General features: G+C 45.7%; 1 protein-coding gene across 6 annotated transcripts in view; it reads right to left on the reverse strand.

The window, feature by feature from the left end:
* FANCA (FA complementation group A) overlaps nucleotides 1-23,184 on the reverse strand; it is a 32,873-nt gene extending 9,689 nt beyond the window's left edge. Inside the window, exons 1-29 of one of the 6 annotated variants that reach the window (XM_031614897.2) lie at nucleotides 23,127-23,184; nucleotides 22,543-22,652; nucleotides 21,760-21,832; nucleotides 21,333-21,475; nucleotides 20,620-20,715; nucleotides 18,761-18,834; nucleotides 17,574-17,683; nucleotides 16,782-16,861; nucleotides 16,291-16,324; nucleotides 13,846-13,912; nucleotides 13,650-13,762; nucleotides 12,618-12,694; nucleotides 12,068-12,209; nucleotides 11,409-11,542; nucleotides 10,361-10,471; nucleotides 9,865-9,960; nucleotides 9,708-9,767; nucleotides 8,557-8,645; nucleotides 8,142-8,202; nucleotides 7,999-8,048; nucleotides 6,829-6,905; nucleotides 5,049-5,153; nucleotides 4,391-4,533; nucleotides 3,897-3,967; nucleotides 2,357-2,456; nucleotides 1,741-1,940; nucleotides 1,208-1,304; nucleotides 815-991; nucleotides 151-224 (exon numbers count right to left, since the gene is read on the reverse strand). In XM_031614897.2, the coding sequence (XP_031470757.2) occupies nucleotides 151-224; nucleotides 815-991; nucleotides 1,208-1,304; nucleotides 1,741-1,940; nucleotides 2,357-2,456; nucleotides 3,897-3,967; nucleotides 4,391-4,533; nucleotides 5,049-5,153; nucleotides 6,829-6,905; nucleotides 7,999-8,048; nucleotides 8,142-8,202; nucleotides 8,557-8,645; nucleotides 9,708-9,767; nucleotides 9,865-9,960; nucleotides 10,361-10,471; nucleotides 11,409-11,542; nucleotides 12,068-12,209; nucleotides 12,618-12,694; nucleotides 13,650-13,762; nucleotides 13,846-13,912; nucleotides 16,291-16,324; nucleotides 16,782-16,861; nucleotides 17,574-17,683; nucleotides 18,761-18,834; nucleotides 20,620-20,715; nucleotides 21,333-21,475; nucleotides 21,760-21,832; nucleotides 22,543-22,652; nucleotides 23,127-23,166 (2,804 nt within the window). In that variant the 5' untranslated portion in view covers nucleotides 23,167-23,184. Of the gene's footprint in view, nucleotides 1-150; nucleotides 225-814; nucleotides 992-1,207; nucleotides 1,305-1,740; nucleotides 1,941-2,356; nucleotides 2,457-3,896; nucleotides 3,968-4,390; nucleotides 4,534-5,048; nucleotides 5,154-6,828; nucleotides 6,906-7,998; nucleotides 8,049-8,141; nucleotides 8,203-8,556; nucleotides 8,646-9,707; nucleotides 9,768-9,864; nucleotides 9,961-10,360; nucleotides 10,472-11,408; nucleotides 11,543-12,067; nucleotides 12,210-12,617; nucleotides 12,695-13,649; nucleotides 13,763-13,845; nucleotides 13,913-16,290; nucleotides 16,325-16,781; nucleotides 16,862-17,573; nucleotides 17,687-18,760; nucleotides 18,835-20,619; nucleotides 20,716-21,332; nucleotides 21,476-21,759; nucleotides 21,833-22,542; nucleotides 22,653-23,126 lie in introns of all 6 variants that reach the window. The other 5 variants (XM_031614896.2, XM_090149491.1, XM_090149490.1 and 2 more) reach the window with 5 other exon arrangements.
* Between the last annotated feature and the right edge of the window lie 640 nt (nucleotides 23,185-23,824).

A 23,824-nucleotide genomic window follows, 5' to 3' on the forward strand; every position in this document is an offset into this window, starting at 1 on the left:
TAGCCTGTAGTAGACAACAGGCATTTGTGTCCCACAGAATCTTGCTTATTTACTCTGTTGTTAATCTCCTAACATTAAATGCTTTTTCCTAATTTGAGTGGGGAAGGATCTTGAAGTAGCCCCATTTTAAGAGAGCACCTCTGTGGTTACCTTTCTGAAGCAGAAAGAACATCCTTTTCAGGGTGCACCTCTAGTTCCAACAGCAGCCACTCTCTGAAAGATAACTGGAGGAAAAAAGCAATTTAGATAGCAGATCACACCCAGATCAATCCAGTACAGATTAAGAGAGATTAAACTGGAGGCACGAAGCCAAGGAAGTTCCAGAACAATTTCCTCTGCAAAAAAATCTAAATTGAAGACCTACTAAAACCTACAAAATTGGTTACCTGAAAGCAAGTCTGTAAAGCATCTCAGTGACACACAAGCACACCCCTCTGACAGGTCAGAATGTGAAAGCTGGCTCAGCTCACTTTGTAGACAGTACAAGTGGGAAGGGAAGGCTTTTTCTCTCCTGTTCCTGATAATTTTCTTATTGATATTGTATACTGCATCAAACCTTGTGGTTTTGACAGTAAACAAGACACGGAATCTTCACTTCTAGTTTTCTATTTCTGCCTTATCATCAGCACTAAAATCTACAGACAACACTGAGTGTGTGACCGACTGCATACAATGTCATCCAGCCGTCCTTCCTTAGCACCTTCTCAGGTGCTAAGTTTGTATATGCAGCTTTATCAGCAATAAGGAAACTGTAAAGGGCAGAGCTGAAAAATGAGAATCCCAATGTGAACTTAAGCCGTGAAAAGATTTATACCTGGAATGCTTTTTCCTTCAAAAGCTCTTGAAATCGTGCTTGCTTCCATAAACAGAGGCTGGCTCTTCTGTAGTTTAGAGAAGGGCAGGTCAGGGAACTCCAGCCAAGATCAGCCTTATCCTCCTTGCTTGGGATTCCCCGAGCTTCCAAGCTTAGCCGTGGCACAATGTACTGCAACTGAAACAGACAGAAAAACAATGCATGTTTCCAAGAAGGGCTCAGTGCAGCCTCTGTGTGAAGCTGCCAAACGCACAAAATGGCAAGGCGGGAGGCTACCAAGATGGACTTTGATAGTTTTCTTTGTAAAAGTTACAGCTCCACAGGAGTCTGCAGTCAGAAACTGAACTGAAACTGATTTTTCTCGTAAGCAATGCGTTTCTTTTTTCTTTTTACCTTTTTAACAAGACTAGGAGGAACCAAGGCACATAAAGCGTCACAAGAAAAGGATGGAAACTTGCACAGTAGATAAGATACTGCTGCTGTGCAGAACCTGATTAAGAAAGAGAAAGGTTGGTTATCAGGTTGGTTCGATCACATCTTTTCCCAATCACAAACGTCCGAAGTCAAAGCAAAGACTGAGCGTTAAAAATGGTTTGAACCAACATGTTCAAAACCTGCTTACTTTTGAGACCATTTCTATGTGGGTGCATCCAAATGCAAATGTGGCCCAAATTTTAGAACCAGCAACTAAGTTGAAGCTTTTGACAGCATCCACTCAGTCGTTTCTTCGGCAAGCTTCAGTCAGCACGATGCTACTTCATGTGGGGCCACCATCAGCCTGTCTGGGAAGCCCCTCTGTGCAGTGCATACACCCACATATGCTCAGGAAATCCTCCACAGAAAAACAGGAGCTTTCCCAGCATCCTTCCTGTGCCAAACCTAAGCCATTGCTGGGAGTCAGGAACACGGGGCAGGTATCAGCTCACCTTGTGCAGAAGGAAAGCGACTCCTCCGTGCTGCACACCAGCAAGCAGCTCCAGAACTCAGAAATGGAAAGGACCTTTTCAGCAACAGGCTGAGAAATCCCAAAGTCAGCTTCTATTTCAGGAATTAAAGATCTGGATTCACATAAATGGATCATAAAAGCAGCTAGTCCTAAAATATGAGCATCGTTCAGGGAAGGACCCTGCAAGACAAACAAAAACAATGAACTGGAGAAATCGACGTGTTTCATTTGTAACAAAACAGCTATTTGCAGGAAAATCTCCATGAATCAAGTAGAGGAACACTGCACCTATCCACTGACCGATTCGCTGCAATTATAACAATTTAGCAGCTGAGAGGCACCAGTTAAAGTAAACGTGTTCCTATCTCAGAATGAATTACCATACCACAGCAGCACTTCTGCAGGAAAACATTCCACCTGCATTCCTGAGAGCAAGCCCAGGCTATTTTTTTGTAATGAGAATCTTTGGAAGCCTGAAAGCCAGTGAAGATCCTTCGTTGTGCAGTCCAGACAGGTATATGCCCTGCAGCTCAGGAAATGGAGCCAGGATACCTTTAGCACTCTATAACCATAGGATTTTTGTCTGGAAAACTAACCTGGTGATAAATAAGCTGGCAGAGCCTCCCCAGGAGGGCAGGTATGAGACTCCTATGTCCACATATCATCTTCACAAACAAGGAGAGACATGGCCCCTGCCTGCAGAAGGTAAAAACCACATCAACATTTTACTGTTTGTCTTTTTTATCCCCAGCAGAGGAAGTGTTTGGGGTTTTCTAATGGTTAAACACAATGAATCTGAGCTGAATTGCCCGTAAGTACAAGATAATCACCATTCTTTTTAAAGGCTCAAGGGAAGTGTCATTTTTAGAGCATCTGAACTGAGGACCCCTACAAAGGCATGATCTCAAGCAGTACCCTGCCCCAAATAATTGACAATATGTAATCAAAGAAGAGTTCTGAAACAACATCAAGGAAAGGAGGAAGCTCCCTGGGGCACAGATGCCTGTTTCAGATGGCTAGCATAGAGGAGCAGAGGCAGAGCAATAAGCAGAAACGTAACACAAAAGAAGAGTAAAGGAGAATAGGATGGACTCCTTCTTAAAAAACAGAGGAAGGGAGGGGCTTTCCTATGGGGCATTCCTGCTTAGCTGATAGAAAACAAACCAATTTCAGAGAATATTGGCTGGGAGGATAGCTTTCAAAAAAACTTCTGGAAAGCTCTTGTTCATCACAGCTCCTTTCCATACAGGCTTTCAAACAGGTTTGCCTACTCCTGTGTCACCACAGCAAAACAGTGCAGAAGAGAGGCAAAGATGCACTGGTTGCCAAAGCATGCTGTGCTCCAAAAGCCCAGCACAGCACTGCCAGCAGTGGGGATCCCAGACATTCTGTCAGTACATTGGTGTCCTCCAGAGTAGTTTTCCACTGAGATGTTGATTGTAACATTGACAGTCTTCTGTCACATCGTGAAGGAGATGGCATTAACAGAGTCCTTCCAAAGCAGGGCAGCAATGGAGGATGTGTGCCACCTCTCCTCCCTCACATAGGGCAGAATGAAACTCAGTCAGTTCCAGGGGGAAGAAGAGAACTAAGGCAGAGAGGTGTATTATGCTGCTCTTTCTTTGCCCATAGCTCTAATGTCTCATACGTTTCACATTAGATATGGCATTAGGGACAAAGGCTGAGGTGCCTGGATCTGCAAAATACTGAATGTGCCAAAAATACACCCGTGAGCACCCTGTCAGCAGACAGGCATTCTCCTCCTCATCTTTAGTGCCAGCCAGCAAGTAATTCCTGGACAGAAGGAAAAAAGAATGTGCTTTGTACCTCAGCACTGAGCTGACAGCACCAGCCTCAGCACACAGTATTGGTGGAGTGTTTTAATGCACTGTGGTGGAGCTGAAGCAGAGGCAAATGCCACTTTTCTGAAGAGATCAGTAACAACTGAGGAGAAACATTTCATTTACTCTTATACATCAAAGCTCATTAGTTCTTAGTTCACAGCAATTCAGAATAAAGCAGCTTGCAATTGCCAGGCTAGCACTGTGGATATGAACAGAAGCCCCTCCTGGCCTCTGGACAAATGCTGGAATTACACTGTATTACTCAATTTCCATTTTCCTACTTGCATCTTACCTGTCAGGAGGGTTAAAATAGGAAGCAGCAATCAGGTTCTGGCAGAAAGATGTCAGTAGAAGGTCAACAACCTGGAATAAGAGACACTGCTATTGCCTCCTTGCCGAGCTGGATAACTAGATCTAATTGTGCTCTGTATATATTATGTTTCCCCAAGTTTTATAGATCCACTGGCACTAATAGGAGATGGAAAGTTAAGCCCACCACAGCCCAGGAATAATCCCAACATACAGCAAGTATCTAGGCAGATCTGGTGAAGAAAACCTAGCTCATCACAGGCTTGGTCTGATAGAACATATTTTTAGATCTCTCCACCAGACATCCAGTGACTTCCAGGAGGTTAAAACATAGGCATAGTCTTTGCAGGGCATTACAAAGTAGACAAAAGGAGAAGTGTATTTGCAGTTTGCTGCAGATAAAGCAGCCTTTCACAAATACCATCCAGCTGTGCCTGCCCAGTGCACCATTTCTCATCTCGAAGGGATGGTACTCACACTCTGATGACAGGGTTCCAGACTGGGCTCAGAAACATTAACTTGGATTCGGGAATTCAGAGTGGCAGCTTCATTCTCATCACTGTTGTGACCCAACACACTGGAGAGTCTGTCAGAAATGACTGCAATCTGTGCTGGCACATCTGGGAGAGAGTAACAGGAGAAGAGGAGAGGCAGGACAGAGGGCATGAAAGATTTATAACTCTACATGAAACAGAACAAGTGAGACGTATCCTAATTGATCAGAACCCAAAGTATGCTATGAAAAGCTGTAATGAGCAAAAAATATTAGCTGGAACACAGCAACCATCTTCATTTTAGAAGACATCATTATTTTTTTCCACAGTACTATTACAAACAAACAAAAAAAGGAAAACAGCCTTCAGAAGGTGGGGGGTTGAGTCAAGGCAAGCTCCAGGAACAGAGCTGCCCATCGTGGCAAAGATGTGAGCAGTGCTGAGCAGTCATCACAAAGATGCAGACCTGAAGTTCCCAACTCAAACACGAAAAATACATATTTATAGCTGGATTATACTGATCTGAAAGACTAAGTCTTCAAGCACCAGTGGGAAGTAACTACTACTGTTGCTTTGGCTAGCTTTAGCCATGTTTTATGAATACAGCAGTCAATTGGAGGTAATTATAACTTCTTCCATACCTTCGTGTTTAGCCTGGTCTCCAATCAGCACCCTCAGTGCAGCCAGCTCAGCCTTCAGGTGCTCAGCAGGCTCTTTGGAATGGCTGGATCCCACTTGGGATTCATCTGAAGAAACAAGAGGGAAGTGCAGCTCATCACTCTTACGTTTTTACATTTCTTACATTATTCTTAGTGCACTGAGTTGGTTTATAAAACGTATTCAGCAGCCTCTGCACTCCTTTTCTGCAAAAGTCATTATTTATGTTTTCCTATAATTGTAACAGATGCCCCCCCAAAAAACCATCAGCCTGCCACACACACAGCCTTGTTTTTACACTCAAAATATGCTGTTTGATTAATCATTTATGCGTTTACACCTAACTTCAGAACAGAATTCACTTTACAAAGACAAAAACAACAAAAGATGTCTCCTTTCAGTTTCCATTCCATTTGCTTTAGCTCTCTGCCCCACACAGAAACATCTGCTGTCCTCTAAAGCCTGGAACTGGAATTTCAAAACACAGAAGGAAACGCTGCAGTGCAAACATCTCACATCATCAGATTCTCCCTCCCCAACCCCAACCCCACGTCAGGTCTTCAGATGTCACACGGAATCACGGCGTTTGTTTAAAAGAAAATGAAAGGAACAGCTTTTCCCACCACAAACAGAGCCATAACCCCGCGGTGCAGCTGGTCAGAGGCAGCACAGCGCCGCGCCTGGGGCAGGACGGCTCACCCACCATCGAGAGAAACGAGCAAGGCTAACGCCGAATCGTTACAGCCTCCCTGCTGCAACGAGGTGTGAGCGGCGCTGCGTCACCCCTGCGAGCAGGGACGGGCAAACAGGGCAGGCTTAGAGCCAAGCGTCCTCAATGCTGGGTCGGTGCCGGAGCCCCGCAGGCTGCCGGGGAGGCGGGGGGCAGCGGGGCAGCGCAGCGCAGCGCAGCGCACGGAGCGGGACGGACCGCTAGGGGTCACTGGAGACGCAGCGGCTCCCGCAGCCCAGCGGGATGCTGCCGGTGCCGCACGAAGCCATTCCTCAGCTCTGCCGTTGCCAGGACAACCCCCGCGGGCAGAATGCTGTACGTCTGCGGTCGAACAGGACCGCTCGGTCACGGCTCAGAGCTACGGCATCTCCAGGAGGCTTCAGACGGCCGAGCACGCAGGGCAGCAGCCCATCGCAGAGAACAGGGGCACCACTATGCTCCTGGAAGAATCTGGTATAAGCCTGTGCTGGAGATGTTGCCCAGTCGGAGATGCAAGCGATTGAAAAAGGCGCTTGCTGAAAGATAGGATTGTTCATTAAACACCTCCTGTACCAGCAATTGGGCTGCAGCCATGGGAGCTGTATTACATGGCTCCCACCTCTGCATATGCTGTATGTCACATACAGCAGTGCAGGGGACAACGGTGAGGCCAGGCAGCAGCAGTGCCACTGAGGGATGGGCACAGCAGAGAAGCCTCCAAGCTGCAAACGCTGATTCACAGCACTGTGCTGGAACTGGAATTAAATCAGCCAGCTCAGGTCTTGTCTGCAGCCTCAGCACTGCACAGAGCTGCATGCAGACTGCAGAGATCCCACCTGGGCAGGACAGGCAGGGGAAACCACTAAGGCAGCAACCATTTCATGGCTCAGTGACACAAAGAGCACGCACACATTACCCAGAAAGACAACCAGCAGCCACGTGTTGAAAATTTTCCAATGCATGAGAGCATCAACACAAATATGAACAGTTCTGCAAAGGGCTGCCATCTCCTGAGACATTACCCTGTAATGTAAGGAAATTTTTTGGTGTTTTACCTTGTAACATTTTCTCCTTCCTCGCACGACAGGCTTGTATGTATGTGCAGTACAAGTTGGAGGGTATTTTGTCAGCTCTAAAATCACAACAAAAAAAGACATTTAGTATACGACATAATCACATTCAACCTTCATCTTTATTAATTCAAGCATAAGGAACAGCTTTGCTATGAAGCATAATTAGAGGCTCCAAAGCATCTGAAGCATTTCTTTTAATCATCTGCTGACACGAGGGCCAGAAATGTATTTCCAAGGCTTTGGCAGTATTATGCAAGTGTAACACACACTGCCCCAAAACAGTACTACAGACAGCACACACACATTAATACCTATTTCACATACTGTAGATGTCTGAGATCTGTAGGGCTTAGACTCTGCAGGAGTCTAAGTTATGTGACATGAAGTATTCCCACATCTCAGATGTTACTGTGATGGAGATCCAAGTCCAACCTCCAACACCTGCTGGGCAGGCAGAAGAACTTCGCAGCTTCTCTTACAACTTTAATTTTTAAAAAGATTCAACTTTTTTTTTTTTTTTTTTCCAAACTGGAATTACAAGGCAGGACTGAATGTCTCATTTGTAGGCAGCATTGTGAACATTCTCTCTCCATGTTAGGTTACAGAGGAATTACTGGGTGTAAAATAAAGCTTTCTGCAAGGCAGAACAGTGCATTTAAACATGCACACAGGATGGGTTTGAGTTCTGAGAGGGGCTGCCATCTCCTGAGACATTACCCTGCTGTCTCTTAAGAACAGCTCAAGAAGCATCACCATACACTCAGCTTTCATCCTCCCCTTCTCCCATATCCCCTCCCCAAAGAGAGCAGAGCTGTTTGCAGGGGGGGTCGTCTTCCTATTGAAATTTTATGTTCAGCAGCATTTTCCAAAGTTGGCATGAAAATGTGTCTGGCCTGCAGGCAAAGGGCTACGTGGGACTCCTTCCAGATCATGGTTTTAGAGCAGCTATTGGGCTAATTACAGAACTGAAGACGTTTATCCACATAGAAAAGCTACTCCTTCCACATCCTGCAAGCCACAAACGAGTCTGGCCATGAAGCTCTGCCAGAAGGGTTGGCCAATTTTGTAAACAAGGTGTAAAACTTCCAGTAATCTGGTGTTCAGAAGACAAAGTCCAGAAGCTCAGGACACAATACTGGGGAGCCTCAATACCTTTTTAAGGAATCTATGAAGGCCATGCGTGCATCCGGGGTTTTAGGGAGCTGCAACAGAAAGGCAGGCAGGTTAGGTGCAAGTCACCTCTCTACAAACAGACTGCTAAGCAGGAGGGTCCAGAGAAAGAAATAAGCACTAACCACACGTGGCCTGAGCAGAGCAGGAAGAAACCAGGAAGTATAATAGGGTCGCCTGAAAATACTGAGGCAGAAAACAAAATGTTAACAGCCAAAGCTGTGCAGTGCCATTTCATTATGTCAGAAATGAAGCTGGTTCCCGCAAACAGAAAAACCACAAACAAATCAGGTTACCAAATTTTTGGTTTTGTTCATTCTGGTAATTGTGGACTTCTCTTGCTGGCGTGCCTCCTTATCCTCTGCAGAAATTGCCTCAATTTAGATGACTACTGAGGAAATGAGTAACGTGGAAAGAATTTACCAAATCCTCCATTGCTGACTTCCTCATTTTTTCTTGTATTGTCATTTTGATTTGGATTTGGCTTTTTTTTCCCCCCCTTATTATTGAAGACAAGAAGAGTTGAGAAGCACGTGATACCTGGCTTCTATCACCGATGTTGGGATCTTCCTTGTGTTTTCAAATATCTGAAGGGCTTTTTCGACATCACGAAGTGCCTGGCCCTGGGGCTGGCTCACACAAGAAACAAAGGGAGAAAGATACCGTGAGAAGTCAAGGATGGTGATAATCTTCCCTGCTCGTTCATTCAGAGTTACTAATAGTTGTCTGTGCTGTGAAGGGAAGTGACTGAACCAAGCACAACTGAACAACCAGAACTACTTGATAAGTGGTGTAAAACTGCAGGACTGAGAAACCTGGTCCTGGGCCATCAGCCTGCCACAACAAGGCTGTAATGTGTAACAGCTCTTCTGTGTCAGCCCAAAGGTCCACGCAGCTCTGCCCAACTCCTGCACTGACTGTAGCAGGTATTCCTGTTCAACACAACATTATTTATTCAATGCTCCCTCACAGGGATGATACTTTTTCTGTTCCAAATTTTACTGTTATTCTCTTCTACTCATACACTTGGAATTAAGACTCATATTCTTCACTGCCAGCCTCTGCTGCTAGAACTGCACTCCAGGCAGGATGACTGCTGTCCCAGGTTTCTTTTGTTCAAGCCAGGAGACATCTTAACAACCTGCACCAGTTTCTCACCCACCAAACAGAAAAGTTGTTCTACCAGCAGAGCCAACAGAGACCCAGATCCTAAAGACTTGTGTCTCTGTATCTCCCAGTCTCAATAACCTCATTTCCTCACACCATACAGCACCATTAGATTATCCTTTTTTCCTTGAATTCCTACCAACAGAATTTGCCATTATTTTCCACATCTCACCGAACAGGATGGGCAAGAAGTAGCCAGCACTTGCCTGGCTTCAAACAGCACATGCTGACTAGGTGGCTGATTTAGCTTCTGCTTGGCCACTAACTAGCTGGCTAATTGTCGAGTTCCTCTGGAGCCTGACTTTGGGAACACTCATCAGTGTCCATCTGTCCTCTGCACAGGTCTAATTTTCATGAAATCCAGGGTAAGTTTCCATATTTATGACCTTTAATTCCTCTGTCTCGAGATGGAAAAGATTTAGCAGCATGCTCAAACTCAGTAGGAATGGCAGATTGATACCTCACACCTCCAGAGAAAATAAGAACATAACAGATGAGAAGAAGGTTGGACAGATCACCAGTACCTGCATGGATTCATGTGTGGAAGACAAGTCTTCATAGAGTCCCATATCTTCAATAGCAACCTGCATGAGGTTACACAGACATGGGCACTGTCACTGCACAGCTCATGTTTTGACAGATCTAGAAGGATATCTTTCCAAAGGGACAGTTTTTACTAACCTTGAGGTCAGCCAGTCTGGTTTTAGCCAGAGTGATGTACTCCAAGAGAACGGAGCGATGTTTTGTTGGCACAAAAGGTGGGTACATTATATGGACCTGACATGCAAAATTCAGAACAAGGTTTGCCATTTTTACAGGAAGCAGCAGTAAAACTCTAGTTAACTTTTCCTCTTGATTACCTCAAACATCCCCCAAAGAAGACATTATTGCTTGTTTTAAGAAATTTTCACAGCAACTGACGTGCAATTTTCCCCCAACAACAAGAAGTAAATTCAGCACTCGGTCGCTTAAATATAACTTCACAAAAGGGATTATCTTCTTCTCGAGGAAATAAAAGAATCTTGTTTATTGCAGGGAGAAAAGGTTTTGCATAGTGTATTGGCAATAATGCAATTGCTTCTAACAACACGAGGAATATGCTCAAAGGCACACAGCACAAGTTTGTTCATTCTGGAGCAGCTCTGTAGCTGTCTTTAGACAACCAGCAGCTTCTCACCTTTAAGTATGGGGCTACTTCAAAGGGCACTAGCTCTGATAAGAACTCAAAGAGGAAGACCAGAGCTTTCTTACTGCTCCCATGGTGGCTGCTAGCATTCCCAAAGGAGGCCTGAAATAGAGCAAGTGACAACAGAGCCTTTCAGTTTGGAAAGAATCGGCATCCCAGCACCCACTGCACAAATCCCACATATCTCTTACAGACATCTACTTTGCATCAACAGAATCTTTCTGCAGAAAAGACTGCAAAGAAAGTTTACAGAAGTCTCTACAGAAGTTTCTGAGTTTCTTTCTCCAGTTTCCATTTCAAGCTGAAAGTTCATTCTCATGTGCTACCACAGGAACGCTCAGAAGACTTAGACAAGGCAACAACAAAGTGCACCAAAGGACTGAGATTCATCTGGAAAACACGTTGTTGGAGGTTTATCTGGGCACTACAGGAAAAGTAAGCCAGTCAGCCTATACCAAATATTTCAGAAGGTAAACTAGTTACATCCTGAACACTTTATTATGGAGATTTGCATACCCAAAATACCTATGTGTTTACAACCAAAAGCTAATTACCAATTATCTATAAGGTCAAACACACCAATTACAGCTGCATGCAAACATCCAGGAAATAGGAATGCTTCATGTGCAATAACCCACAAATTATGCAATCATAACTCTGTTGGTTATCAAGATACTGAAACGTATCCAAGATTATGATTATAACAGAATTTACATGTCTGCATTCCTGACAAATAACTAGAGAAGGCAAGATGTACTTGAAAGATGAAAGGAGGGAGGACCAGAGAAAGCCAAATGAATATATTCTTTGCAGACACAAAGGCAATAATAAATATTACATTTTTCCTAATACCAATACAATCACTTGTTACTTCGTTGGGTTTTTCCTTCTGATTGTTTTGGCTTTAAATTCCTGGTGATCTAGTCTGAAACCAGGCTTTTTATTTATTGATTTATTTATTTTTGTGCAGAAAAGCATTCCTTATGCACAGGTTTCTCACATACTTAAAGATTACCAGCCGGGTCTTATTCAGTCTTACCTTAAACCACTCAGAGTAAGGCATGAACACAGCAGGGCCCTCGAGGGCAGCCTGACGGGCTATCAGAAATGCAGTGATCATATTTTCCATATCATAATTCTCAAAGGCCTTTATCAGGAGATGGCTCAGTAGATCTAGAAACATAAAACAGTAACCTCAACCTTTGCTGTATACAACTGAGCTACGGTAGACTAAATTAAGACAAACATCTACTGAAACATCTGCCCCAAAGGATCGTGCATTAGAGACTCATTTATATTTTTTCAGTGGTCAAATACTCCAGCATTTCAACTTGCAAGAACTATAGGGAGCCCAGCAATGACATAATCAGTAAGACACTCTAACAGCAAAGGTAAGATAGAAGAATTAAGAAGAATTAAGTAATCACTACACCACATCATCATCAAAGTAATTATTAAACAGTCATTCTTAGCTGTACACTAAATTAGGGAAGCATCAGGCACAACGCCTGGTATCACATCACAGCTGGCACAGAACACCTGAATGGAGAGGGTGAGTTCCTGCGGTTCTTTCCCCTACAGAAATATCAAAGCAGAAGTTATGAACTTGCTACTGCACCACTCGGGATGGTTTCCTCCTTCAGTACCTGAGAAGCAAGAGGCACGTGCCAGCCTGCAGGCTTGCCAGTACCCACTTACCTTTGAACAACTGCTCAGCCTCAGCCTGACAGACCACCAGTGTGGAAACACAGGACAGGACATGCTGCCAATTCACTTCATGTGTCTCCAGCACTCGCTGCAGCTGGCAGACCGACTCTTTTGCACTGAATGCCACAAACAGCTGGAAGAGAATGAAAGCAACGCTGTCAAGATGAACATGTGGATGCCCTTTGCAAAAGCTATCTTCTGTGCACCTTTTGCATCAGCTTTCCAGGGCCAGACTTAGTATTCTGGCTTGGAACCAGCAATGGCTAAAACACACAGGTGTATTCCAACTCTTTCAGAAGCAATGTCATATTCTGTAATGGTGCAAATTTACACCTTCAGTTATTATCTTTGTACTCATTAGAATCGCTGCACAAACAAAAATTCCAGTCTTATTTTCTCTTCAAGCTTCGTCCTGCTTGCAGCTCCTGGCAGCTGCTTCAGATTCTGCAATGCACTATTTTTAAATAATCCCATTCCAGATATTTTAACGAACACAGGATGAACACAGTAATGCTCTCTCTGCAAAACCAGGAGGACCTACTTTGCGGTACAAGGTAGTGAGCAGCGAACACGTCCTTGTAAAGCTCCACTCTCTCTGCTTGTGGATGGCATCAGACACTGTACCCAGAAAAAAAGAGCACGTTAATAGTTGTCTCTTCAGCAATAGAATTTTAAAAATGTCTACAACACAGAACTTCACCACACAAGATTCCCCTTTAGCTTTCACAGTCACAAACACTAAAAACTCCCTGCTGAAACCCTTTCTTTCCCATTCATCTTTGGAATACAAACTACATGAAGATGGACTCTGTCATCTCACTACAGCACTGAGCTCTTCTTGGGATCACACATTCACCAACCAGCATAATGCATGCAGAGAGAAGGAGCAAGGAATCATCTTTTTCCTCAAAGATCTCTTTCAACTGGAAGCCAGCAACAATGACCAGCTCTTCCATACTACCTGTAAGGAGCTCTAGATTGTAGCTTGGAGTGATAATATTTCACCAGAGATTTGCAGCCCCGAAGTAATTTCTCCTCAAAGACATCTAACTTTGCAATTAGCAATCATGGACGGAAGCTTCCCGCATTCATAACTGATCTACCAAAATGAAGTGAATGACAGACACCCTGTGAGCAGAGGAAAGCTATGGTGGGTGCTTAAAGCAACACCTACAGGGACGCAGGATTTCAGCCCCAAGCAGTGCCAGCTTTCCCATCCAGCTTCTCCTTTGGTCAAAACTATTCCCAGAGGCCACAGCTCTCCCACGTCTGCTCCACAAAGGCTGTGGCAGATGTTTCCCCCAGCACTCCACATGAGCTTTTGGCTGAAGCTCTGCCTGGAGCTGCTGATTTTCCACCTAAAGTTTCCTCCTGAACTACAGCCCTCTGAAGCCCAGAGTCCAGATGAACCTTTCATCTTCTTTGGCACTGTGTGGGTAGGGAAGAACCGGGCAGTGAGACAGCATCACTGCGCCCTGCTTTCCAGGCTGGAGATCACTCAGGCACTGGCTGGGATAGAGCTCCTGACCCACAGCAAACCCAGAGACACTTCTTGCTCCCCAACTATTCCTACCTTTCAACAGTGGGTTGTAGGTAAGAATCTCAGTCAGGGTGTGTCTAAAAAACTGCTGCAAGGAATCCGGATGAACTGCGCTTTTGTAAATGGACACATCAAATACATTCAGCCTACAAATGACAAGAAAACATTCAGAAACGATGCACAGCACTACAATCAGTCCTCCGTTATTCAGAGGAACAGTGTTTCCTACCAGAATCTCACAGCTTGCAATGTGGAGACATTTTCCTCCTTCTCTTTACCAACAGCATCGAGGACCCCTGGAACCCCAAAGTAAAAACACAAAAAGGCAATGAGAAAAGCAGAAAGAATTGTGACACTAACTAACAGTTAAGAAGGTGACCCCATTAGGGAAAGGCACCATTCGTCAGCATTAAAATCTTAACAAAAATTTCTCAAAAGTAACACTGAGGCTCAAGAACTATTAGCATTAACCTTGAACCACTTTAAAAGCATTCCCACGAATGCGCTAATAATTAAGCCATCTAAAAATGGACAGGTATTAATATTTAATTTCCAAACCTAATCCTAACTGTGCAGTGCTCACACGAGTGCAAACACTGCAAAGCTGTGCTGGGGAGAAGTCTGGAGGCAGAGATTTGCACAGCAAGCTTTGTGCCTTGAGACAATGGTCTTTGCCATCCTCAGCAAACAAAGAGGGCACTGCTGTGAGTGCCACACATTTGTGACTGCTTCACCTCACCTTTCTTCAGCAGCACTCCTTTAAAGCAAGGCCTGTCCCAAAGTGACCTGTGGAGGTCAAACAGGCAGCAGCTCACACAGCACGTGGTCCTGACTGTAAGACTGCACAACTCAAAGCCCACATACTGAGAGATCCTGAGCTCCACAGGCTGCTGCTGCAGTAATTCTGTTTCTGGTCCCATCCCACCTTCAAAACCTCCTCTTTTAACGGTAAAAACGTTTGCTTTGTTCATTAGGAATTGCTCATTAGGATCATTTCAGTGATGCGTTCTGAGAAGGAAATCTACCAAACTGAAGCATCAATACTGGCATCCCTCATGTGCCTTTTGTAGGGCAGTCCACAGGGCTAGCAAGTAATACTGCCTTCCCTGCAGAGGAATGCTTTAAGGTTAAGCAGGGGCGAATGGAGGAAAGGAGATAAGCTCTACTTATCCTCAGGCACAGGAGTTCAGTGCAGCAAGATCATGGCTGGGAAGAACAGTGCTCTCAGGCATCTCTCAGCCTGTGCTCCCCCTGTGAGCAGCTTCATTCGTCGTGAATTATTTTACATAAAGCATCCTTAACATTCTTCAGAGCAGCTGATGAGTTAAGTGACTGAAATGTGTCAGCAAGGAAAGGGGCAAAGTGAAACTCCTCGACCCAGCAGCACTCACCAACAAAAGTATTTCATAGAAAACATGTAATGTATTTTCAGACAGACTGTAAGGCAACTGGTGGCAGCACAGGCTGCAGAAATGTGAAGGTCAAATGAAGAGCAGGTTAGCACAGACTCCACCCTGCCTGCCAGCAGCCTGCCTTGCTTCCCCCCATATCCCTCCAGTCCTGAGCTTATGAGGGTTATTTTTCAAGTGCCAGCACTATTAAAGGGTCACCTGAGATGGAACTCATACATATTAAATAATAAAGCACTTCCCTTGCAGCTTTCCCTTTTTAGAACTGCTCAGCAAGGTCTGCAAGGCATCCTTCTACAGGCAGTGCTGTCTGCAAGGCACAGGGTGAGGGATCAGGCTGGCAATACCCACGCAGAGATGCAGAAGGGGTGTTTGGGAGCAATCCTTGTGCTGTGTCCTGGCTTTTGGTCATTTTGCAACAGACAAAAAGTGCTCATCTTTGCAATAGCACTGAGCTCATTGCTGAAACGTGCCAGCAAGGAAAGGGGCAAAGTCACTAAGGCAAGAGAAAAATAACAGCAGCACATGGTCAGATCAGACTAACACAGGGGTCTGGAGCACATGAGGAGCTGTAAGTGAACATTTCCTCTGCAGACAAAACAGAGCAGTGGAAAAAGCAACCTGTCACGATATCACCAGTGACACACAACACAAAACCTGTAGTGTGTTAAGTCTTTCTGCATCAGAATCTGCACTGCAAATGAGGCACTACCACCCCTGAGCTCTCAGCAGCAGCACGACAGGCACGTTATCCATGGGACAGCTGAACACTGCTTGTTTATAGACTACACATGTACATCACATGTCTTTGTTCTACATTAAAAAAAATGAGGTTTCACAAAACACAAGTTTGCAAATCCAAAATGTGAGACAGCAAAATAGCTTACTGGCACATAACTTTGTAAATTCAGCATTTAATTTAACAACCAGGATAAGTTAACCAACCCTCTGTGCTGCTGAAGATTGGACTGCTTCCAACCAAGCTTGCTAAAAGCCAGCTCAGATATCTTTACCCAGGGTTGCAGCTGGGAGGATCAAAAAGAACTAGCATGAGAAACAAGAAGTTATTTGTGGGGATAGAAGAAACTCACTTCACAAAAGTAAAGAGGAAAATGGAGACACACAACATCAGCGACACAAATATGTACAGAAAGCATCCCAGAAAGAGGATTTCTCTGAGTCCTTAGAGATTTAGTAATGAGGAAGGAAATTAAGTTAGCAAACAGCAGCAACTGCAAAAAGTTACAAATCACGAGAACACTTACATGTCAGCATTCTTTGTAAAACAGCATGGCAGATCTGTTCAGAATGGACAAATTAAGACCATTTAGTGTTGAGAACAGCTGAATTTCATGAAAAAAGGGCAAACTGGCTCGATGAAAAGGTTTTGTCCCACTTGATTTAAAGCTTAACATCTACCTCAGGGTCTGATGTAGAACACATCCAGACAGGCTGAGGGGCAAGCACTTTCCATGGTTACCAGCATTCCATGCCTCATATACAGATGGAAAAGAAAGAGCAATCAAGGTGAAACCAAAGAAGCTAAAAAGTCCTTGACAAATCACCTTGGAGAAATTCTCTATAGAAAGGTCTCTGCTCTGGTTTCAGCATCTCCTCCTCACCCACTCCTGCTAATTGGACCACTGCCCTTTCTTTGTTGCTCTAACTCAGATTGATTTACAGTCAGAAAGGCAGCGATATAAGAGGTATCTGCTTCTTTAACCAACTATTTTCATCAGTTTCCTTTCGTCCTTACATGGGGGACCTTCTTCAGTTCCAGCTTCCTCCCCAGCTCTGAAGGCTGAAAGCCATTCTGAAGGAACATGATCGCAAAGTCTGCAAGTCAAGAAGGAATCCGTGTTACAGCATCCCCCCTCATTAAAACCACTTGCTCTTTCCCCTCCCAATGGGACTGCTGTCTGAAAAGCATCGCTCACTACACAGCACAGTCAGCAACACTGCTCAGTGCTTTTCTTTTTTTCTTTCACGGAGTAAAATTACTCCTGGGCAAAAAGGGCTTAGAGCAATCAGTGCCAAGAAGCAAAGGAACTGAAAGGATTATTCAGACCAAGCAGTTTGTAGGTCTCTCTCTCTTTTACCACTGCAGAACACATGTGAGTTTTACCTGCTCGACTGACTGGCCCAAAGGTCTGGCCACAGCCCTACACAGTAAACTGTGTAGTGATTTTTTTCTAAATAAAAACAGAAAATAAATTTCCAAATAGAAAAAAAGATGGGGGAAAAGTATCAGCTGCTAAATATTTCTCATTAGAAATATTTTGGGCACTTTGCATAAGCATTGTGTTCTTTATCCAATGTGCTATCATTGCTGGCCCCACACATCTTGCAACTCTACTTTCTTTTAATGCTGTATTTGAAAGAGATCCAGGAATTCAAACCAATCATCTCTCGAGGGGAAGAACTCATTGAGAATTAAATATATCACCTTTTCTGAAGCAACATCAGAAAACACAGCACGAGGCCCCTGTCCTTAAGCTCCCAGCACCCCACCAGCACAGCATTTGCTGCAGCCAGACCCTCTCCTTGCCTGAGAGAATATGTCCCACGTTCTCTGTGTCCTGGGGGGGCCCCTCTGCCCGCTCACACAGAGCACAAAGGCTGCTGCTCAGCCACTCCTCCACGGCACGGCCATCCGCACTGCTGGGAACAAACAGAAGCACATTCAGTTCAATCCCTTCCACATTTCTTTGCGTGGTTTTTCACCCTGCCCATCCCCTTGGTCTCAGGAAGGAGATGATTGTGTGGGACTCTGCCCTGTATGTCACATTTCTGTAAGTTGGCCCAATAAGAGCTTGAGTTGCCTCATAACAAGATTCCCAAAACAAACAAACACAAACAATGAAAAGCAATACATGTGGAACTGCGTGTCCAAGTTTCATTATCTTTTCAAGTATTTCAATTTTAAATCTTCTAAGATTTTTAGTTCTGATTTCTAAGTTGTTTACATAAAAATGCTTTCCAAAATGTGAAAAAAATCAAGCTCTCTTCGGTTTCCTTGAAGTACAGTGAGCACTGAAAGGCTTTTTTTTCTATCCCATTAACAGACAAGTAAACCAACATCAAAGGCTGCACCAAAGCTTGCAGTAATATTCTTTTAAGGCCATAAAATAACGACGTGAACTTCAGAAGGAGTAACTGATCCTCCTGGTTAGCTCCATATTGGGAAACACAAATCAACTCTTAGAATTACCATCCTCTGGAGATGAACTGTGCCACACCTCACTGACACAGTGGCTTTGAGAGGACAGGAGCACATGGTTTATGCGAAGCAAAACTTCTCACCAAGACCAGCCCCAGTTCTCACTGAGTTTCCAGGCACATCTCAAGGCACAGCCAGGTGAACCAAAGGGGCTGGGTTATGAACCCTTCCCCACACCACCTGGGATTTATCCCCACGCAGTCATCTGGGGCAGTGGAACAAAGAATCAGATAGAACATTAACTAGAATGGTCTTTAGTGGCAGTTCCCACCCAACCATCCTGCATTCCACATCACAAGTGATTCAGCAGCCCTGGAATAAGCAGTCACCATGCCCTGAACTGTGCTAATTAACACACAGTAACCTCTCAAACCCTGGCTAACTTCTTAAACCCTGCTAATCTGATCACCTGCAAGCATCTGACTATATTCTTAGTCCAGAATACTCACGACTAATCCCTGATTACATTTGAATAGGCTTTAAGAGATTAAATATGTGTGCAAACCTCCGCTCACCTCTCCAGCAGCTCTGCCAGCCCAGTGATGCCATTTCTGTGCAGGTGCCACACAGCCTCCAGCACTGGAAGGTCCTACCAACAACGTCACAATTTGGTCACAGCACATATTTCACACTTAACGTTTTGATAACAGTGTACTAAAGAAATGAAACCAAATTTCGTTAGTCACCCAGCCTGGGATTCATGGAAATTTAAAAACTAACGTATCAATACCAGATGAGGAAAAGTTATGTTTGGTTTCTCCTTCCTACAAATGTTGAGGGGTAAGCACATCGTTTTACATTTCCATGTTCAAGTCATAAATATGTCAGCCTTCATTCCCCTGGATGAATCCTAATTCTGAATAGACAAGGGAGCAGTGGTATCCCAGAAAACAGGAAAACTACTACATTTAGAGTCTTGTTCACTCAGGACCAATAGCAGATTGGAGAATTATCACTTAGTTCTCTCCTTGTTAGCTTCTGTGATTCAGTTTTGCTGCTTTCAAACCCATTTCCCTAGAGGAGCCTACAGAAAGAAATGCTGCAGCTGTACAAGACAGGCACAGGGGAACCAACCACCTGAACACCAGGCCAGCCATTGCCACAATCAGCACCAGGCACTGCTTTGGTGTGGATGAAACCGCTGCCCTTTTCCACCTCTCTGTAACATCACTTGTAGCTCCCAACAGAAGAGCACGTCCTGGAGAGCATCCTGTGCCAGCAAAGCTCCAGGATGCACCAGGCAGGGAAAATGGTGCAGCAGCAGCTTCTGCTGGTTCCAGTCCCAGTACAGAAACTCTGACCCAGAAACAAAACGCTTTTTGCTCCTTGCAGGGGAAGTGGTGGGAGCACACAAGGCACCAGGAGCCCAGCAGCCTTCTGCAGTGACTCACAGCTGCTTTTTAGCACGACCCCAGGCTCGCCCATGTACTTCGTTTTCAACAGCTTAATCCTTTACTCTATCAGTCTCAGTTACACAGCAGCACTTGATCTCCGTGTCTACCTGGGAACAAGGAGATTTTAATCAGCCCTTAAAACGCACGGAATTCTATTTTCAGCCCATGAATGGACATTTGAGACTAGAGAGCACCTTTTTATCCAGTTGGGTCAGTCTCCTCACTCTTTCCCACCAGAGCAGCAAGCAACCAAGCTTGTCTGGTTCACAAGAAGTACTTAGCTCTACCCAGAGCACCACTTATCTTCAGAGAACAAACCACCCAAATGAATTGAAGACAACACATCTGTGAAACAATCCGACTTGTTATCAGCTATCCTATTTCTCTCATGCCATTTGCTGCATGAACTCATTCTGGCTTATCACAATTCCCAGATAAATAGAGCCAGGGAGCCAGAATGCCAAAAGGCCCACTGAGCACTACTGGCAAAGCACACAAAGGGCTTCTGGGACCATGGTACCCCACATGGTAACCCACAGGAGATCCTGCACTGATCTGGGAACCTACGTACAGATGGACAGAGTTATTAACATATTTCATTGATAACAGTAGGTCAGTGAAGCTAGGCAGAAAAGAAAACAATACCCTCCAAAGCTTGTATTATCTGCAGCAACACCCAAGGCAAGCTTATTCCCATGTTATAATTCCAGATCCTGTGTCTTCCATGCCTGTCCTAGAACCAGCCATGCTCACTACGTGCAGAAAGAGTTTAAAACCTCAGGGGTGAGCAATGGCAAGACTGCTGCAGATCAAAAAAAGACACCAAGATAAGTGGAATGCAGATGGCAGCATTTCAGTAGTCCAGCTTGGAGTTCCCTCTGTCCTGTACAGGTCAAAAGGGTTAAAAGCATTGCTATCTGATCCCATAGCTGAAATCTAAATGGTCTGTAGCAAAGTAACATTCCTTTGTGAACTCTCACCTTCATTTTCCAGATTTCCTGACAGAAGTGTGAGCGACTGAACACATTGTTCTCCAACAAATCCTTGACTGTTCGAAGCAAGCAAGACAACCTTTCCTGGAATCACCCCAGAAATGAAGCAGAAATAATTTCCTTTATAAGTAGCATGTTCTTACAGAAACAATTTGCTGTTTTTTTTCCTGCTTAGTGTTTTTAAGGACTTGAGTATGGAGAGAGTTCCTGATGCAGGGCCCAAGCCTTTCACCTTAAGACTGAGTTAGAGGCAGCCAAACTGACAGCACTGGCACCTGACAGCTCCTCAGGGGTGACGTGAGCCAGCAGTCATGGCCCAGCTTCTGGGGAGAAGACCATCACCATGCCTACCCACACTGCAAACTGAGAAGACTGATAAAGATGGAACAATGATAAAAGACACCGAGCCACATCAGGGAAGGCTGAAGCACACTAGAGGTGATTGCATCTTGTGCAAGATGGAGAGATGCTCCAGCAACAGCAGGAAAGCTGTCAAAAATTAGGAGCTTTCCATATGGGAGAAGAGTGCCACACATCAATGAGAGTATCAAATACATGAATGAGTGATCAGCCTCTTGGGTCCTGCATGTCTGGATCTTTATCAGAACAGAGGGCTTATCAGTCTTTATCAGTCCAGGATTTAAAATCAAAACCATCAATACTGTTTTCTTGATAAGAAAAATATAAACTGTTTTGCTTACTCTCTGGTCCAAGTTCAGCAGAGGTGCTTGAGATGGGCTTGCAGAAGACTGGCAGATCTGCTCGATTTTGGTAACAGCATTTTTGGCTGCCAAGACTGCAGCAGGTACACCCAATCTTGAGGCCTGTTCCTGCAGAACAGAGACTTAAAGAAAAAGAAAAGAAAAAAAAAACAGAAGTTTGACATCGTGGGAGGAAAAAAAAAGGTGCAAGCACATGACTGTGAAGAGAAATTCCAGATCAAAACACACAAAATCAGATCTTGCCAGGGACACCGTTCACTGGAGAAGTAAGAAAGGAGTAGCTGAAAGGCAGATCAGGAACACTGGGAAGAATACAAAATTGGAATTGCATTTAACAGGCAGAAATTTGGTGTGTAAAGAACGATTCTATTCCATGTTCATCTCCCATCAGTACTCTTTCACTCACCAATAAGTGATTCTGATGATAACTCCTGGTGCTCTATGCCACCCTCTCCAGCTGGCTTGACTGAACCTTCTACCTGGAAGCAAAACAAAAACCTAACAGTCTTACATGTCTATTACACACATGCATAGATCTATTCCTTCCAAAGCATATTTAGAAGCTCTGGCATTCTACGCAGAAGAAGCAATTAAAATGAAATTAAACCATTACATGGCCGTGGTAAACCAGAGATTTCAGGACATCATGCAAGAGACTGAAGTACTGTTATCTTCATTTTAAGCAGAGAAAATTGATAGAGGTCAAAGTGATTCGTCCATAGCTCCCAGCAGCTCAGCAGCAGCACCAGAATTCCTGTCTTTCAACTCTCAGCAGTGCAGCCACAGTGCCACAGATACCTAAAACAGCAAAATATCGTTTCCTTTTCTAGTTTTGTTTGTTTGTTTGTTTCTGAGACAGAGAGATATTCTGTAGAGAAAAAAACATTCTTGCTGCTGAGCCATGGGAAGTATCGGAACTGTCCGTGCAGAATCACAAACCTCCTGTAGTGTGTGTGGGGAAGAGGCAGAGCACGGCCAAGACAGGATCTTGGCTCAGGTCTGTACACAGACAAATGACACAGGCTGTCGTAACGACAGTCACATAAGTCAGAAGCACTGAACATCATCCAATCGCCTCTCCAGATTTTGCCCCCATCTCCACAGGAAGCCAAACCTGGTGACAACAGAGAGGTGCTGGGTTTGCCCTGTCCCAGAGCACAGCCCCAGGATGGCCCCTGCCTGCTCCTACCTCCAGCAGGAGCTCGCTCAGCTTCTGGTGACGATCCAGGAGGCGCAGAGCCGCTGCCCGGAGCTCTGCGGTGCTCCCAAAGCTGCCTTTCCGTTTCCTGGCTCTCCCTGCTGAGAAATTCGGGTTTCCTTAGGAGCCGAGGCCTGCTCCGTGCCCTGGCACCCCCAAAGGACAGCTCTCCTGCAGCCCAGCTTTGAGCCCATCGCCCAGCAGCACCGCGGGGCATCGCTGTACAGCACAGGGCCCTCAGCCCACCTCATCGATGTTGTTGTTGCAGGCCGGCCCTAAGACCCAAACCGACCCCAGTGCTGCCCTTTGCACGGCATCAAGGCCACGGGAAGGGCACCAGGCCTGCGAGTGTGTGCGAGAGGATGGGGGGGTGTGCCGGGGAGGGCCTGGGGTGAGCACGGAGCATGGCGCAGGTCCGAGGGCAGGGGAGCTGAGGGCAGGGATGGGACATCCATCCTTCTTTCATCTCTGCCACGCTGCAGGGAGCACCGGGAGCACCAAGAACCCGGCCCCGGCCCCGGCCCCGGCCCCGGCCCCGGCCCCGGCCCCGGCCCCGGCCCCGGCCCCGCACCTACCCAGCATCTCCCGCAGCGCACTGCCGCCCGAACCCGCCATCACGACGGCGCGCGCCCGCCAAACCAACCCCCCCCGCCCTGCGCCGCCATTGGCTGCCGCCGGAGGAGCGCACCTCCGCCTATTGGCTGAGAGAATAGTGGGGGCGTGGATCTGTCGTCTCTCCGCCATCTTAGTAGTGGCGGTCGGGGGGGGGGGGGCAGGAGGCCGCCATGTTGGGAAGGGCAAAGTGAGACGCGTTGGGGTGTTCCAGAAACGTGGGGATGTGGGACCGAGTGACGTGGTCACAGGGCACGGAGGAGGTGGGTTGGGCTTAGGCTTGGGGGTCATTGAGATCTTTTCCAGCCTAAACGGTTCTGTGATGCTATGGAGGTGGTGGGGAGTTGAGAAGGAGCGGCGTCTCTCAAATGCCTTCCAACAGGAATTTTGGGCCGATCCTTCCTGGAAGGCAGCTGGCATCAGCCAGGATCCAGCACCGCTACAGGCAGCGCCAGGACAGCGGCGTGCTCCTGCCCTGCTCCTACCGCACCCGCTGTGCTGTCGCCGTCCCCAGGTGACACGTGCCCAGGTGACACAGGGCGGTGGCAGCTCGTTACACGCAGAACAATGGCAGCAGGTGAACAACCGCAGGGGATTTCCCACTGGGAGGCTGTTTGCAGACGTTAGGGATGTGTCTGCCCACTGCCACGGGACAGGGAAG

Source organism: Phasianus colchicus, chromosome 13, assembly GCF_987193195.1.
Source record: "Phasianus colchicus chromosome 13, bPhaCol1.hap1.1, whole genome shotgun sequence".
In the NCBI taxonomy this organism is placed as follows: domain Eukaryota; kingdom Metazoa; phylum Chordata; class Aves; order Galliformes; family Phasianidae; genus Phasianus; species Phasianus colchicus.